The sequence below is a fragment of the Eschrichtius robustus genome, chromosome 10 (genome assembly GCF_028021215.1).
Source record: "Eschrichtius robustus isolate mEscRob2 chromosome 10, mEscRob2.pri, whole genome shotgun sequence".
Classification (NCBI taxonomy): domain Eukaryota; kingdom Metazoa; phylum Chordata; class Mammalia; order Artiodactyla; family Eschrichtiidae; genus Eschrichtius; species Eschrichtius robustus.
Window position 1 is genome coordinate 21,526,770 of NC_090833.1, and position 19,353 is coordinate 21,546,122.

The window sequence follows — 19,353 nt, forward strand, 5'->3', positions numbered from 1 at the left end:
CTGATCACATCCTCATTCCTCAATTTCCATATTCTTTAGCATAGTGTTTGCACTACTAATGTTTTCTTAAAACGTGTCCTTAGAATAACTTTGGATTCAACTATATTACATTTTATAGCTTCGTTATAACAAAACTCAAACTCAAGTAAATCACCTGTATATGTTGGACAAGTTTCACGTCCTGTGACTACCAGCTTTCCAGAATAAACAAAATGATGATGGTTTGCCTTCACAAGTGGCAAAGACCAGTGAGAGGAATTTTTAAATCCACGACATGCTTCTCAATTCACAAAACTAGATATTGCTCAATCTCATCACTAAGAGATAATCACTGAGGGGCTACTCTGTATAAGGCAGGCTGCTAGGGCCTAAGAGACAAGGAAGATAATATTCACTAAAGAAAAAGCCAGGTGGGAGCAAAGCAAATTGAGTGTGGGTCTGGGTGAGATGCTGGACTGATGGGTATGCAAACCACCTGTGTAGAATTACCCTAATTAAGGCGATGAAGCTAATGAGGGTTGATCCAATCAATGGATTCCTTGGGCAAATCCAACCTTTATTGACTTTATCTCTCACTATGTGATAATAAGTGACAGCTATGTTAGCAGAGCAAACATCTGGGCCCAAAAGCAAAAGAAAGTAGATGAGGAATGAAGATATACTGATTGGGCAAACTGTATTTGACTTGCCAGTGATAAAGAGAAAAAAAACTGGGTCCAATTAAGAGATATCTTAAAATTTCTGAACTCAGATGGGCCAAATTAAAATGGATCAGGGAACAATGGTGGGAAATGATATAGAAAAGGCATATATGTAGGCCTGCTGCAGAAAAAAAAGGTGGCAGGAAAGATTACATCTGTGGTTTATGAAACAGCATAATTTACTCAAGGCCTGAAACACTCTGAAGATGAGGGAAGGCAAGGTGATAGGGAGTACCATGTGGCAGAGGCCCCCCAGGGCACAGGTCAGAAAGCACCATCCACTGTGCAGGACTTTGTTAGGGATAATTCCCCAGCAGAGAGAAATATCAGGACAAAGGTAGAGTGTTCCCTAAAAGGCAGACTTCAAAGGCCTACAAAACTCCAAACCAGACCATATCAGTAGCAACCACAGTATGGAACTAAAACCAAACGAGCAAAAAATAAAGACTTGGGAGATCTGTGGAAAAAAAACACAGAGGAAAAAAAAAAGCAGGCTATGAATCATCTCATAAATGTGGCATACCTCCTGATTAGGAGACAACAGAAGCTGAGATGCTGAACAGAGCTCACTGAAGAATTAAGAATTAAGATTCTGCATTGTTATGCCAGAAAAGCAGAAGTTAATGGGCAAATGGAAAGCAAAACACTTTAAATACATCAAAGTGGATCCTAAGGAGGAGGGAAGGAAATGTTAGGATAGATTCCAAAATAAAGGTAACTCCACCACCAATTTCTAAATTTAGCAAGAAGATAGAAATGTTTCAGGGCTTCCCTGGTGGCGCAGTGGTTAAGAATCCGCCTGCCAAGGCAGGGGACATGGGTTTGAGCCCTGGTCCAGGAAGATCCCACATGCCGTGGAGCAACTAAGCCCATGTGCCACAACTACTGAGCCTGCACTCTAGAGCCCGCGAGCCACAGCTACTGAGACCGCGTGCCACAACTACTAAAGCCCCCGTGCCTAGAGCCGGTGCTCCACAACTAGAGAAGCCATGGCAATGAGAAGCCCAGGCACTACAATGAAGAGTAGCCCCTGCTTGCTGCAAATAAAGAAAGCCCACGCACAGCTAAGACCCAACGCAGCCAAAAATGAAATTAATTAATTAAAAAAAAAAAAGAAGAAGTGTTTCAGATGCCCATCTCAACAATAGGTAGCAAAATACATTGGGAGATTTTTTTCCCCAAAGATATGAAAAGCATACCTTCTTAACTGAAGATTTCTAGCAACTGAGCTAAGTTCTAGGACATGAAGGCCAAATCAATAATCTGGATCCACTGGCTTCTGAAGAAACAAAAACCAAGATTTGCTTTTGTCCTTATAGTTTTCTGTCTACTCCTAGAAAAGTAGATCACATGATAGACAAAGGTGAATTAATCCAACACTGAAGATGCTGAAGGAATGATACCAGGTTCAATGGAAGACAATCTAAGCTACAGTGGCTAAAAAAATGCAGAGCATCCATGCACCTGAGTGAACCTCCTTGGCTGGGACAAAATAGAGTTAGAAAATTGGAGAGGAGAGACTTCTGGGTCTTAATTCTTCCAAGAAAGAGATTTCAGTTTGCCTCTTTAAATTCTCTGTGGCAACAACAGGAGAAGAAATCAATTTGTGAGACTTCAGTTTATTCTGGAGGATCCCAACTCTGGAAAGTGGAGCTGCTTCACATTTTGACACGAACAAATTTTTGGACTATGCTGTCATTAGTACATAATGTGTAACTATTTCTGGTGAACCAGATTAGACAATGCAGCTAGAATTCAAGACGGGAAGTTAAAAGGCGGGTGAAAACTATTATATATAAGATGGATAAACAACAAGGTCCTACTGTATAGCGCAGGGAACTATAGTCAATATCCTGTGATAAACCATAATAGAAAAGAATATTAAAAAAAGAAGGTATACATGTGTATAACTGAGTCACTTTGCTGGACAGCAGAGATTGGCACAACTTTGTAAATCAACTATACTTCAATTAAGAAAAATAAAATTAAAAAATAAAAATGAAAATAAAAGGGGGGACTTCCCTGGTGGCGCAGTGGTTAAGAATCCGCCTGCCAATGCAGGGGACACGGGTTCGATCCCTGGTCCAGGAAGACCCCACATGCCGTGAAGCAACTAAGCTTGTGCGCCACAACTACCGAGCCTGTGGTCTAGAGCCCGTGAGCCATAACCACTGAATCTCGCATGCTCTAGGGCGCAACTACTGAGCCCACGTGCTGCAACTACTGAAGCCCGTGTGCCTAGAGCCCGTGCTCCGCAACAAGAGAAGCCACTGCAATGAGAAGCCCGTGCACCACAACGAAGAGTAGCCCCCGCTCACCGCAACTAGAGAAAGCCCGCGTGCAGCAACGAAGACCCAACACAGCCAAAAAATAAATAAAAATTTTTTTTAAAGTTTAAAAAATTAAATTAAAAAAATAAATAAATGGGGGGTGAATTTTGGGCCTATATAGTATGGTCTTGAGTAACTTTAACTAATGTCCATCTTGACTCATTTCAGAGGTTTCTTGGGACAATACCAGACAACAGCTGAACTGCTGATGTTCTCTAACAGAATTACAGGACAGAAATAAAGATAGAGAAAGGCCTCAGACAAAGCTGGTAGCAGCTCTCCCCAATATTCTGATGATCTCATTCTCCAAGAAGGATAAACTTGCCCTCAGTTGATAAACCCAACGGATCAACAGAAAGAACTAAAACTGGATGAATACAGAGAAAGGAAAAGCTCCAGTCTTCCACCCTCACCCACCTTATCCCTTAATTCCTCCCTAAAAATGAATGGCTAAACTAATTAGGTTAAGTCCTAATTGGCACTAATTGCTCACTTTTACTAGTAGGTGAAGTCATTTTAGATAAAAGGTCCTGCACATGAATGTGGCTTCCTCTCCTTCCTCTTTCATATTTGCAGCCCGATCAGTAAGAAAACAAAAAACAAAAAAAAAATACCCAGTAATTTTGCATTCTCTCTCCTCTTCTCTCATGGGCATTCACATTACTTTGGGAAAGGCTGCCAACCAGGAGTAAGATTTTGGATTTAAAGGAAGAGACCCCATTTGAGCCAAAGCTTTGTGCTCCAGTCCAGAATAACACAGCACTCCACATTGGGAGTTACAAGCACGAGCCTTGCTAACAATAAAGCATTAACCTTGTTTCCCATTGGCCAATATCCTTTGCATGTACATATAGTCTCTGGAATATTATAGGGAGAGAGTGGTAATAGGGCAGGATTTGGACATGGCTACGTGCCTTGCTATAATGCCATCAAAGTCTCAGTTCAACTCCCAACACTTGCCTTCTAGAAGCTTATGAACCAATTGGGGAGAAAAAAGAAATACTAAGATCTAAAGTCGTACAAGATGAGGATCAAAGGAATGTTTTCGGAATTCAGAGAAAGAAAAATGTACACTTCTGATTAGTTGGCATAAGTCAGGAAACTGGCTTCGTGAAGGAGATGAGATTAAAGCACAAAAAGGTAGGATTTCAAAAGACAAAGAAGGGAACATTTCAGGAAGGATCAGAGGTGGAGAAGTGGGCACTGGAGGAGCCTCAGGAATAGTAAGAGCAAAAGCTAAGAGACAAAAAAAATTCAAGGTAAGGAAATGGATGTATACAATTTTGGCTGAAGGAGGGAGTTTACATAGGGGTGTAGAAGAAAGATGAAACCAAAACAAGTCTGTTAACAACAGAATGTGAAAGATCTTGAATGCCAATAGGTCATCTGCACTTTATTCAATTAATATTAAAAAGTCATCAAATGATGGTTACATGAACTGGGGAGAGACAAGTGGATGGGATCTGGGGAACCACTTGGCTAGATGTATGTTATTGTCAAGGTCTTAACTTTATTTTGGATGGTAAATTTGTTATACTATCCATAATGATTTTTAATAATTATTCAATTAGTCATCAGATGGTTTTAAGCCGTGCTTCTATATGAACAAATACCCATTTCTGGTTATACTCAAAAAGACTCAGTAAAAAATAATCAAAAGAAAATTAAATATAAAATTATAGTTACACCTATACTTTACCAATATTCAATAATTATTTCAGAATGAAGGCTCTACCTCCAAATTTCTCAACTGCTTTCTCCACTGCACTGCTGATTTGCTGTTCATCTCTCACATCAACAACACATGGCAAGGCCTTTCCTCCAGCTGCTTTGACTACAAAGGATAAACAAAGAAACATTAAAGCATTCAAATATTAAACCTTTCATCAATATCAAACCTCTGACACAAGAGTCAAAAGAAAAAAGTACCCCATTTTCAGAAAATCAGTATAAATAACTATGTCTTATAACTACTAGCAACTCTGCCCTACAGTAGGACAGACTGATGAATCCATATCCAGCTGCAGACTAGCTAGGCCAACTCTATTAAAAAACCAAAAAGGAAGGTAATTTTTTAAAATGTTATTAAAATGGGGAAGGTAATTTAAAAGACCTTTATTATGGAAAATTTCCAAAAATGTACAAAAATATAAAGAATAGTATAATGAACTTTCATGAATCCATCTCCTATCTTCAATGATTGATAATGTTTTGCCAGTCATTTAATTTGTTTATCTACCCCCAATTTCATTTTGTTTTTTGCTGGTGTATTTCAAAACAAACCTCAGGCATCATTTCACTCATAATTGCTTCATATGTATTCCCCTAGCATAACCACAATACTATTAACGTAACTAACAAAACTAGCAATATCAACTGAAGCTGAAATTTAAGCCATTACTCCTGGCACTGTGCCTTGAATATAAGCACTCAATAGCTATTTGTGAACTGCAAGTATTAAAATAATGACTTGCGAATTATGCAGAGAACAAGTAACATGGAGCGCTTTTTCAAAGTGTTCACACCATCCACCTCTCAAATTCTTTCCTCTACTTCCACTCCTCTACTCTCTGCTCCCATCCAAGAACCACTGCCCTCATGAGACATGATATTTAACGGGAGTCTCTCCCATCACTTAAAAGTGCTGGGGAGAAAAATGGTTCCCAAACACTGCTCTAAGGTGACAAAATATTTCTTTAACCAGATAAAATTATTTTTAGGGTAGACTTCAGATAGATATAATTAAACTCTCCAGCAAATTCTCTATGTATTGAAACTCACTTTCTTCAGCAGCACTATAGATTGTGCCTGCAAGTTTGGGGTGTGCCTGGGCGGTCTTTGCAGCAATGACTATATTTGCTCCATCCTTTGCTGCTTTCAAAGCAATAGCTTTGCCAATGCCACGGCTCGCGCCTGTGATGAAGACAGTACATCCTGCTAGCTTCCTACAACAGAACAAATGTGACCTTATTAGAAAGCTCAATGTTTTTATTTACTTACCAGTTTCAGGAATTCATGCACATAGTCACAAAACATGTTTCCTCCTCTATCAAACTTTCTCTAAACCCTCCTCCCTCCCCATCTGATAGCTAATAACTCTACTTTACTCCTATTGTACAATGATTTACAAATTATTACAACTGCAGCGGCCAGATTTGCTGTGACTTGGCAAACAAAATCTGCTCAAATGAGAAGTAAATCTTAAACAGAAATGAGGAATTAATAAACTACATAAACGTATTTTTCCGACAGAAAAAGTGTTAACAAAGCTTATTCTTGAAAATTTTTTAAAAAGAGCTTATTTTTGAGTGGTGGGATTATGAATAAATTGTATCATATTCTTTATATTCTTCAGGATTTTTCAAATTTTCTGCAATGAATACATACCACTTAAAAGGAATTATGTAAAAGCTAATAATTGTTTAACAGATGCTCATCATTGCTTATAATAGCTGGAGTGGAAACAACATAAATGTCCACCAACTGATGAATGGAAAAATAAAATGTGATATATACATAATACAATGGGATATATTCAGCAATAAAAAGGAATGAAGTACTGATCTACGCTACATGGTTGAACCTTGAAAACATTATGCTAGTTGAAAGAGTCACAAAGGACCTCATATTGTATGATTCCATTTATATGAAATGTCCAGAACAGGCAAACCTATAGAGACACAAGGATTAATGGTTGCCTAGGACTGGGGGTGGGGGATTTGGGGGTTGACAGCTGAGGGGTATGGGGTTTCTTTTTGGGATGATGAAAATATTTTAAAATTGATTGTGGTGATAGTTGCACAATTCTGTGAATATACTAAAAATATATAATATACCACTTAATTGTATACTTTAAATGGGTAAATTGTGTGGTGTGTGAATTACATCTCAGTAACACTGTTAAACAAACCAACCTAGAAAGCTGGCAAAGAACTCAGGGTATTGTTCAAAAGATTCTCTGATCCAAATGTACTTAGGAAAGTTCTCTGTGTCCATTAATTTTTTTATATCCACCAACCTTAAATTTTAACCTTCCAATTATTCAGTTGTTAGATGAGAAGAAAACCTGTATAAAGTCAGATAACAGAGAGGGAAACCTACTTTCTTGTTTACTTTCTAAAGGCAAATAAAAAGCTTGTTTAAGGAGAAGGATGGAGAGGACAGCAAAAGTGACAATGACAAAGAGAAAAAGGGACAGTAACCAGAGACAGGGGTAACAGGTAAGTAGGCTTGTTAACAAAAGAACATAAAGCTCTTGCCAAGATCTGGAGGATTACACTCTAGAAGCAAATTAAGAGGTAAAAGTGGGAGGATTTCAAAATAAGGAATAAATGGTTTAGCAAGAAAGAAGGGGAGTGGAGAAGTGAGAAAGGGACAGAGGTGTTAACTATTTTTAGTGAAATAGCAAACACACAAAAAGCATATAAACTAATGTGTATAGTTTAAAGAACAAAATAAGATAAATACCAAGAAATAGAAATAGAATATTACCAACGCCCCAGAAGCCACCTGTCTATTCCTAACTATCCTTCTTCTTCCTCCTGACCCACAAAGTGACAACTACTTTATTTATTTTTATTTATTTATTTTTTATACAGCAGGTTCGTATTAGTTATCTATTTTATACATATTAGTGTATATATGTCAATCCCAATCTCCTAATTCATCCCACCACCATCACCCCGACTCCACTTTCCCCCTTTGGTGTCTATATGTTTGTTCTCTACATCTGTGTCTCTTTATGCCTTGCAAACCGGTTCATCTGTAACATTTTTCTAGATTCCATGTATATGCGTTAATATACGATATTTGTTTTTCTCTTTCGGACTTCTTCACTCCGTATGACAGTCTCTAGGTCCAGCCACGTCTCTTTAAATGACCCAATTTTATTCTTTTTTATGGCTGAGTAATATTCCATTGTATATATGTACCACATTTTCTTTATCCATTCATCTGTCGATGGGCATTTAGGTTGCCTCCATGACCTGGCAAATTGTAAACAGTGCTACAAAGAACATTGGGGCACATGTGTCTTTTTTTTTTTTAATGAGCTAACTTTTTGTTTTTAATAATTTCTTTCTCTATTTTTGGCTGTGTTGGGTCTCTGTTGCTGCGCGTGGGCTTTCTCTAGTTGCGGCGAGTGGGGCTACTCTTCGTTGCGGTGCGCGGGCTTCTCATTGCAGTGGCTTCTCTTGTTGCAGCGCGTGGGCTCTAGGCACACGGGCTCAGTACTTGTGGCTCGCGGGCTTGGTTGCTCCATGGCATGTGGGATCTTCCCAGACCAGGGATCGAACCCGTGTCCCCTGCATTGGCAGGCGGATTCTTAACCACTGCGCCACCAGGGAAGTCCTGCAAGTGTCTGGTGTTAGGGAGTGTTCTAATTTCATTCTTTTACATGTAGCTGTCTGGTTTTCCCAGCACCACTTATTGAAGAGGCTGTCTCTTCTCCGTTGTACATTCTTGCCTCCTTTGTCAAAGATAAGGTGACTATATGTGCGTGGGTTTATCTCTGGGCTTTCTATCCTGTTCCATTGATCTATATTTCTGTTTTTGTGCCAGTACCATACTGTCTTGATTACTGTAGCTTTGTAGTATAGTCTGAAGTAAGGGAGCCTGATGCCTCCAGCTCTGTTTTTCTTTCTCAAGATTACTTTGGCTATTCGGTCTTTTGTGTTTCCATACAAATTGTAAAATTTTTTGTTCTAGTTCTGTGAAAAATGTCATTGGTAGCTTGATAGGGATTTCACTGAATCTGTAGATTGCTTTGGGTAGTATAGTCATTTTCACAATATTGATTCTTCCAATCCAAGAACATGGCATATCTCTCCATCTGTTTGTGTCATCTTTGCTTTCTTTCATCAGTGTCTTATAGTTTTCTGAGTACAGGTCTTTTGCCTCCTTACAGGTAGGTTTATTCCTAGGTATTTTATTCTTTTTGTTGCGGTGGTGAATGGGATTGTTTCCTTAATTTCTCTTCTGATCTTTAGTTGTTAGTGTATAGGAATGCAAGAGATTTCTGTGCACTAATTTTGTATCCTGCAACCTTACCAAATTCATTGATTAGCTCTAGTAGTTTTCTGGTGGCACCTTTAGGGTTCTCTATGTATAGTATCATGTCATCTGCAAACAGTGACAGTTTTACACTTACTTTTCCAACTTGGATTCCTTTTATTTCTTTTTTGTCTCTGATTGCTGTGGCTAGGACTTCCAAAACTATGTTGAATAATAGCGGTGAGAGTGGACATACTTGTCTTGTTCCTGATCTTAGAGGAAATGCTTTCAGTTTTTCACCATTGAGAATGATGTTTGCTCTGGGTTTGTCGTATATGGCCTTTATTATGTTGAAGTAGGTTCCCTCTATGCCCACTTTCTGGAGAGTTTTTATCATAAATGGGTGTTGAATTTTGTCAAAAGCTTTTTCCGCATCTATTGAGATGATCATATGGTTTTTATTCCTCAATTTGTTAATATGGTTTATCACACTGATTGATTTGCATATATTGAAGAATCCTTGCATCCCTGGGATAAATCCCACTTGATCATGGTGTATGATCCTTTTAATGTGCTGTTGGATTCTGTTTGCTAGTATTTTGTTGAGGAGTTTTGCATCTATATTCAACAGTGATATTGGTCTGTAATTTTCTTTTTTTGTAGTATCTTTGTCTGGCTTTGGTATCAGGGTGATGGTGGCTTCATAGAACGAGTTTGGGACTGTTCCTTCCTCTGCAATTTTTGGCAGAGTTTGAGAAGGATGGGTGTTAGCTCTTCTCTAAATGTTTGATAGAATTCACCTGTGAAGCCATCTGGTCCTGGACTTTTGTTTGTTGAAGATTTTTAATCAGCTTCAATTTAATTACTTGTGATTGGTCTGTTCATATTTTCTATTTCTTCCTGGTTCAGTCTTGGACGGTTATACCTTTCTAAGAATTTGTCCATTTCTTCCAGGTTGTCCATTTTATTGGCATAGAGTTGCTTGTAGTAGTCTCTTAGGATGCTTTGTATTTCTGTGGTGTCTGTTGTAACTTCTCCTTTTTCAATTCTAAATTTATTGATTTCAGTCCTCTCCCTCTTTTTCTTGAAGAGTCTGGCTAAAGGTTTATCAATTTTGTTTATCTTCTCAAAGAATGAGCTTTTAATTTTATTGGTCTTTGCTACTGTTTTGTTTCTATTTCATTTATTTCTGCTCTGATATTTATGATTTCTTTCCTTCTACTAACTTTGGGTTTTGTTTGTTCTTCTTTCTCTAGTTCCTTTAGGTGTAAGGTTAGATTGTTTATTTGAGATTTTTCTTGTTTCTTGAGGTAGGATTGTAGTGCTATAAACTTCCCTCTGAGAACTGCCTTTGCTGAATTCCATAGGTTTTCCATCGTTGTGTTTTCATTGTCATTTGTCTCTAGGTATTTTTTGATTTCCTCTTTGATTTCTTCAGTGATCTCTTGGTTACTGAGTAACGTATTGTTTAGCCTCCAAGTGTTTGTGTTTTTTACGTTTTTTTCCCTGCAATTGATTTCTAATCTCATAGCGTTGTGGTCGGAAAAGATGCTTGATATGATTTCAATTTTATTAAATTTACCAAGGCTTGATTCGTGACCCAAGATGTGATCTATGCTGGAGAGTGTTCCATGTGCACTTGAGGAGAAACTGTAATTTGCTGTTTTCAGATGGAATGTCCTATAAATATCAATTAAATCTATCTGGTCTCTTGTGTCATTTAAAGCTTGTGTTTCCTTATTAATTTTCTGTCTGGATGATCTGTCCATTGGTGTGAGGTGTTAAAGTCCCCCAGTATTATTGTAACTGTCGATTTCCTCTTTTATAGCTGTTAGCATTTGCCTTATGTATTGAGGTGCTCCTATGTTGGGTGCACATATATTTATAATTGTTATATCTTCTTCTTGGATTGATCCCTTGATCATTATGTAGTGTCCTTCCTCATTTCTTGTAACATTCTTTATTTTAAAGTCTATTTTATCTGATATGAGTATTGCTACTCCAGCTTTCTTTTGATTTCCATTTGCATGGAATATCTTTTTCCACCCCCTCACTTTCAGTCTGTATGTGTCCCTAGGTCTGAAGTGGGTCTCTTGTAGACAGCATATATGTGGGTCTTGTTTTTGTATCCATTCAGCAAGTCTGTGTCTTTTGGTTGGAGCATTTAATCCATTCACATTTAAGGTAACTATCGGTATGTATGTTCCTATTACCATTTTCTTAATTGCTTTGGGTTAGTTTTTGTAGGTCCTTTTCTTCTCTTGTTTCTTCCACTTAGAGAAGTTCCTTTAGCATCTGTTGTGAGCTGGTTTGGTGGTGCTGAATTCTCTTAGCTTTTTGCTTGTCTGTAAAGCTTTTGATTTCTCCATCGAATCTGAATGAGATCCTTGCCAGGTAGAGTATTCTTGGTTATAGGTTCTTCCCTTTCATCACTTTAAGTATATCATGCCCCTCCCTTCTGGCTTGTAGAGTTTCTGCTGAGAAATCAGCTGTTAACCTTATGGGAGTTCCCTTGTATGTTATTTGTCATTTTTCCCTTGTTGCTTTTAATAATTTTTCTTTGTCTTTAATTTTTATCAAGTTGATTACTACGTGTCTCGGCATGTTTCTCCTTGGGTTTATCCTGCCTGGGACTCTCCACGCTTCCTGGACTTGGGTGGCTATTTTCTTTCCCATGTTAGGGAAGTTTTTGACTATAATCTCTTCAAATATTTTCTTGGGTCCTTTCTCTCTCTCTTCTCCTTCTGGGACCCCTACAATGCAAATGTTGGTGCATTTAATGTTGTCCCAGAGGTCTCTTAGGCAGTCTTCATTTCTTTTCATTCTTTTTTCTTTATTCTGTTCTGCAGCAGTGAATTCTACCATTCTGTCTTCCAGGTCACTTATCTGTTCTTCTGCCTCAGTTACTCTGCTATTGATTCCTTCTAGTGTATTTTTCATTTCAGTTATTGTATTGTTCATCTGTTTCTTCTTTAATTCTTCTAGGTGTTTGTTCTTTAACTCTTCTAGGTCTTTGTTAAACATTTCTTGCACCTTCTCAATCTTTGCCTCCATTCTTTTTCCAAGGTTCTGGATCATCTTCACTATCATTATTCTGAATTCTTTTTCTGGAAGGTTGCCTATCTCCACTTCATTTAGTCTTTTTTTTGGGGGGGGCGGTATCTTGTTCCTTCATCTGGTACCTAGTCCTCTGCCTTTTTATCTTGTCTTTCTGTGAATGTGGTTTTTTTCCCACAGGCTGCAGGATTGTAGTTCTTCTTGCTTATGCTGTCTGCCCTCTGGCAGATGAGGCTATCTAAGAGGGTTGTGCAAGCTTCCTGATGCGAGGGACTGGTGGTGGGTAGAGCTGGGTATTGCCCTGGCAGGCAGAGCTCAGTAAAACTTTGTCTGCTGATGGGTGCAGTTGAGTTCCCTCCCTGCTGGTTGTTCGGCCTGAGGCGACCCAGCACCGGAGCCCACAGGCTCCTTGGTGGGGCTAATGGCGCACTCCAGGAGGGCTCACGCCAAGGCGTACTTCCCAGAACTTCTACTGCTAGTGTCCTTGTCCCTGCAGTGAGTCACAGCTGCCCCCTGCCTCTGCAGGAGACCCTCCAAAACTAGCAGGTAGGTCTGGTTCAGTCTCCTACGGGGTCATTGCTCCTACCGCCGGGTCCTGGTGCGCACACTACTTTGTGTGTGCCCTCCAAGAGTGGAGTCTCTGTTCCCTCCAGTCCTATCAAAGTCCTGTAATCAAATCCCACTAGCCTTCAAAGTCTGATTCTCTGGGAATTCCTCCTCTCATTGCCAGACCCCCAGATTGGGAAGCCTGACATGGGGCTCAGAACCTTCACTCCAGTGGGTGGACTTCTGGGGTACAATTATTCTCCAGTTTGTGAGTCACCCACCCAGCAGTTATGGGATTTGATTTTATTGTGATTGCACCCTTCCTACCGTCTCATTGTGGCTCCTCCTTTGTCTTTGGATGTGGGGTATCTTTTTGGTGATTTCCAGTGTCTTCCTGTTGATGATTGTTCAGCAGGTAGTTGTGATTCCAGTGCTATCCCAAGAGGGAGTGAGCGCATATCCTTCTACTCCACCATCTTGAACCAATCTCCTCTCACAATTACTTTAAATATTATTACTCATTCCCTTGTTTTTTTTTACTATTCCTAACACCTACATATCTATGTCTAAGCCCAGGACTGAACCCGACCCTCCATCTGCTTTGCGCATAGTCCTAGAGCTAAGAATCATTTTCACAGATGAACATTTATGATCAATTTGATGACAGGGAACACCAAATTTGAACCCCAATTAAGCAAAACATTCTCTCCCTGTTATGGATTGAACTGTATTCACCAAAATACAATTGTACCTCCCTGTCATAGATTGAATTATATCTACCAAAATGTTAGGATATGTTGAAGTCCTAACCTCCAGTACCCCCGAATGAGACCTTATTTGGACACAGGGTTGTTGCAGATGTAATTAGTTATAATGAGGTCATAGTGGAGTAGGGTGGATCCTTAATCCAATATGACTGGTGTCTCTTTAAGAGGAGGAAAGCCTATGTAAAGACAGACACACAGGGAGGATACCACATGATGACAGAGGCAGAGACGGGAATAAAGCAGCTACAAGCTAAGAACACAAGGACTGCCAGCTATCACCAGAAGCTAGGAAGAGGTAAGGAAGGATTCTACCCAGAATTTCAGAGCATGGTCCTGCTAACACCTGGACTTCATACTTCCAGCCTCCAGAACTTTAAGAAAATAAATTTCTTTAAAGCCACTCAATTGGTGGTATTTTGCTATGGCAGCCCTAGGAAACCAACACACTCTTCCTTCTCCCCAAAAAAGAATTTCATTCTTGTCACTAGTAGATATGTATTACAAAAGAAGTACTTATTTTGAGTTTCACCAATTAAAAAATACTGTGGAAATTGGTTTTCTCTCATTATACATACATCTCTTATATGTGATGTTATAGATACATCTCTTACACCTACATAGTATCTCCAATTTTGCCTCTTGCCCAGGAAATCTAAAATATTTACTATCTGGCCCTTTACAGATAGAGTTTGCCTAACCATGATCTAAACAATAAACTGTTTAATTTTTGCCTAATGTTGAACTTTATATAATAGATTCATACAGTATATGTTATTCTATGACTTGCTTCTTTCACAAAACATGGTTTGGAGACTTACCCATATTTTGGTGCAAATAGTTACTTATTTTAATTAATATACAATATTTCACATATGAACATACTATAAAGTATTTATTCATTCTACTGTTTATGGACTTTGGGGATGGTTTCCAGGTTTTTTTTTTTCTATTATGAACAATGGTGCTAAAAATAATCTTGTACACTTTTTCCAGTCACATGTGCATGAGTTTCTCTAGGGCATACACCTACGGGTGAAACTGCTGGATTACAGGACACAGTTGTAGATTAAACATGACCACAAATCCTTTGGCATCCCTTCCATCAAGAGAAGGGAGTATATTTTCCCCTTCCCCTTGAGTCTGGGTTCACCTTATGACTTTTTTGAGCAATAGAATATGATGAAATGATATTCTGGAATTTCCAAGCCCATGCTATAAAATGGCTGGTAGTTTCCACTTTCTCCTGAAGCCAAATGCTATGTTGTAAAGAAGAGAGACAGATTATCAACTGATGAGAGGCCATGGGAGAGAGGCCCTGGAGGGTAAGAGGTCATTTAGGACGTTTCAGCCCCAGCCAAGAACCCAGCTAAAAGCAGCCATATGAATGACTTCAACTTATACTATATAGAGCAGAAGAACCCAGTCAACCCAGAGAACTGTGAATAATAATAAAGCATTGTCGTTTCAAACAATTAAGTTTTAGGGTGGTTTGTTACAGCAATAGATAACTGAAACACATGCTGAAGTTCAACTTTCGCAAATAATGCCAAACCTCCTTCAAAGTGGTTAATATTCCTACCAGCAGCAATATATGAGTACGAGTTCCTGCAGCTCCACACCTCCCCAACACTTGATGTCAGACATTTAAAATTTTTGACAATCTGGTAGATATGAAATAGTATCTCAGTATGCTTTTAATTTACATTTCCCTTATTACTAATAAGGGTGAATATATTTTCATATGTTAATAGTCACTATGTTCCTTCTTCTGTGTAATTCCTATTAATTTGTTTTGCTCATCTTTCCACATGGTTGACTTTTTTCCTAATGACTCATAAAAGTCTATAAGCTTTTTTTTAAACTTATTTTATTTATTTATTTATGGCTGTGTTGGGTCTTCGTTTCTGTGCGAGGGCTTTCTCTAATTGTGGCAAGCGGGGGCCACTCTTCATCGCGGTGCACGGGCCTTTCACTATCGTGGCCTCTCTTGTTGTGGAGCACAGGCTCCAGATGCGCAGGCTCAGTAATTGTGGCTCACGGGCCCAGTTGCTCCGCGGCACGTGGGATCTTCCCAGACCAGGGCTCAAACCCATGTCCCCTGCATTGGCAGGCAGATTCTCAACCACTGCGCCACCAGGGAAGCCCTATAAGCTTTTAAAGATTTGCAATCTTTTCATTTGTGGCTTCCTTTTCACAATCATTATAGTATATTTTGATGAGCAGAAATTATTTTCATAGAGCAGAATTTATGAATCTTTTATTTTACAGCCAATGCTTTTGGGGTTAAGAAATCCATCTTTAACCACAATTGTATTAATTTGTCTTCCAAAAATTTTATGGTTTATCTTTTAAATTTTTGTCTTTAATCTACATAGAATGAATTTTTGTATATGAATTGAGGTAGGGATCCAACTACATTTTCCCCCATATGGTTAACCAACTGTCCCAGTCTGAAAAGTCCATTCCCACAGATCTTTAATGTCAGCTTTGTCATAGACTGAGTCTCCCTAAATATACAGTTCTAGGCTCTCTATTCTGCTCCATTTGGCTACATGGATTGCACTCTCTTAAATATAACAGCTTTCTTGGATATACTTGGACCTTTGCTTTTCCACGTATATTTTAGAATCAGCTTATTTAATTGCACAAGCAAAATCAGTTGGGATTTTGACAGAAACTGTACTGAATCTATAATTCAACGTGGGAAGAACTGACATCTTTATGACACTGAGTGCTCCAATCCATGAACATGGTATTGCTCGCTATTTCACACCTGAAACTACACAGTGTCTCTCTGTAATCAAAGGTAATGTTAATTTTGACCATCCAACCATGGTGTTATCAATTTTTCCACTGTGTAATTACTATTCTTTCCCTTGCAACTAACAATCAACGCAAAGATGCTTAAAGACCATTTTTAAATGTTTATTATGATGTTTTCAAATATATTCAAAAATAGAGAAAATACTAAAATAAGCTCCCATTTTAATTTAACAATTCAACAATTATCAAAATTTGAAAGTGATAATCAGAAAGCCAATCTCAGAAGTCATATAATTTCACCTATAAATGCTTCAGTATGCATCTCTAACTTTTATATAACAATATCATTATCACAACTAAAAAAATTGACAATAATTCCTCAATATCAACTAGTACCTATCCATATGCAAAGTTTAACAACTATCTCAAAAATGTCTTTTTACAGTTGGTTTGATCAAATCAGGATCCTGTCAGGACTTCACATTGCATTAATTTGTTACAGACATACCTCGAGATATTATAAGTTCAGTTCCAAACCACTACAATAAAGTGAATATTGAAATAAAGCGAGTCACACAAATTTTTTGGTTTCCCAGTGCATATAAAAGTTATGTCTACACTGTACTCTGTTAAGTGTGCAATAGTACTATGTCTAAAAAAAATGTACATACCTTAAATAAAAAATACTTCATTGCTAAAAAATGCTAACCATCAAAGCACGGTTGCCACAAACTTTCAGTCTGTAAAACACACAATATCTGCAAAGCACAATAAAGGTTAAAAACAATAAAACTAGGTATGCCTGTATATCTTATAAGTCTCTTTTAATCTATAACAGCTCCACTTTCCATTTTCTTTATGCCATTTATTGGCTGAAAAATATAGATCATTTGTCCTGTAGTATAGCCCATAGTCTGAATTTTGAACTTCTCATTTTTATTGCCATTGTACTGTATTTCTTGTTGATTTTTGCTTGTGTGCAGAAATCTAATTCTCCTCATTGACTTTTGTATCCTGAAAATTTGTCAAACTCTTATTAAATCTAATAATTTAGTTATACATTATTTTGGTTTTCTATGTAATCATATTATCTGCAAATAATGACAGCATTGTTTCTTTCAGTCCAATCCAAATATTTTTTCTTTCTTTCTCATGCCTTATTTACTAAAGAAAGATTGAAGGTTCCCAGATTGAAGGTCTGAGGTGCTATGCTAGAAGGAATAAAAGCCAAAGATATTAGTAAATTAAGTACAGAAATCTAAAAAAGTATTTATAATGATAATTATAATAATATAAATAATATAATAAATAATAGTATTTTGGAGATTAAAAAGATAGAATTAAAATATATTGTTACAATAACATAAGTTAAAAACTGAGTGACTGGAGTTCAACTTTTCTAGGTACTTGTATTGTTTGGGAAAATGGTAAAACTTTTTTACTTTAGACATTGGTAAGTTATATACATGTTAAACTTTCTAGGTTAAACACGATAAACAGAAATCCAAGACTTTAACAGTTTTTGTGACAAGAATGGGATCCTGACAGAGACATGGCTTTCTGGAAGAAAAAAGGACAAGAGCCCCCAGAGCCAGGTTAGGGGATAGAAAAAGACCCTAGTAGCACTCTCGCCCGTGGCTGAGGGGAGTAAGGATCCTCATCTGTTCTTTTGTTAAAGAAGCAGACCAACAAGAGGTAGGTACACTGTATACTATAAGACACAATGGTATTCAAATTACTACACTAATACCACTACCAATGATAAATCTACTAAGTAAAGTTCAAGATTTCTTTGCACTCTTTTTTTTTCTTTTAAAGTTATACTTTTTTTTTGCATAGATGCTCCCCATTCTCCTCTCATTATTTATTTATTTATTCATTTATTTGGTTGCGCTGGGTCTTAGTTGCGGCAGGCGGGCTCCTCTGCAGTGGTATGTGAACTTTTAGTTGCGGCATGCATGTGGGATCTAGTTCCCTGACCAGGGATCGAACCTGGGCCCCCTGCATTGGGAGCACGGAGTCTTATCCACTGCACCACCAGGGCAGTCCCTCTTTGCACTCTTGTCTTTAGAGCAAATCCCTCTAAGAGTGTACAAATTACTATGTTAAAATTATTCGTGCTGCAACTAAGAAGCGTGCATGCTGCAACGAAGATCCTGCGTGCTGCAACTAAGACCTGGCGCAGCCAAAATAAATAATAAATAGATAAATAGATAAGCAAATAAACCAGCTTTAATTGGAGAGTTAAAAGTATCAAAAAGAATTGAATTATTTTTCTATGTATGTTTATGTGAAAAACTTGACATATAGTCAAGTTCCTCTGTTTATGGTAACATTCCATTTTAGCTTATCTCTTTCCCCTCATCTTTGATGAGGGATGTTGTAAAACATGTACATGGTTTAAAAGTCAAAACTTATAAATGTGTATATTCAAAGAAGTTCAATCCCTTGCCTATAGGTAACTAGATTCCTTAATTTCTAGCTTATCCTTCTCATATTTTTGTTTTGAAAAATATGCAAACACACACACATACATAAGACACATCGTGTGTGTGTGTGTATAATTTTCCCTTCTTTTTATACAAAAGGTAGTATGCATAGAGTGTTAAAATGATTTCTTTAAACGTGAGTATTTAGATGAAAATGTCCCAATTGCTGCTTTAAAAAGCCCTATCCCTAGCAGATGCAAAATATTATATACAGGATGGATAAACAACAAGGTCCTATATAGCACAGGGAACTATATTCAATATCCTGTGATAAACCATAATGGAAAAGAATATGAAAAAGAATGCATGTGTGTGATATATGTATAACTGAATTACTCTGCTATACAGCAGAAATTAACACAACATTGTAAATAAGCTATACGTCAATAAAATAAATAAATAAAAACAAATTTTTTAAATAAATTTTAAAAAAAAAAGAAATGAGGAAGCAAAGAGAGAGAGAGAAAAAAAAAAGCTCTACCCCTTTGCCTTTGGTTTAGTTGGATTGATTCCCAGTAGGATAAAGGACATTTTCATGCTCAAGGTCTCAGGAATTGGCAGAAAGAAGGGCAAAGGCAGCTTTCCTCTTAACCTGAAGACCAGGCCGTACTACTAAGGAACTCCTCCATCTCTAAAGCATTAGAACCAGAGTATAGAAGGCAAGAAAGAAAAAAGGTTCCAAATTCCTCAGTACTATTGGTAGACGCCT

The 19,353-nt window shown here is 37.8% G+C and overlaps 1 protein-coding gene across 2 annotated transcripts in view; it reads right to left on the bottom strand.

Annotated features, from left to right (window-relative positions):
• The window catches only part of HSDL2 (hydroxysteroid dehydrogenase like 2), a 74,673-nt gene that overhangs the window by 52,663 nt on the left and 2,657 nt on the right, over nt 1-19,353 (bottom strand). For both annotated transcript variants that reach the window (XM_068552018.1, XM_068552016.1), the window contains exons 2-3: nt 5,813-5,976; nt 4,767-4,865 (exon numbers count right to left, since the gene is read on the bottom strand). In XM_068552018.1, the coding sequence (XP_068408119.1) occupies nt 4,767-4,865; nt 5,813-5,976 (263 nt within the window). The remainder of the gene's footprint in view (nt 1-4,766; nt 4,866-5,812; nt 5,977-19,353) is intronic.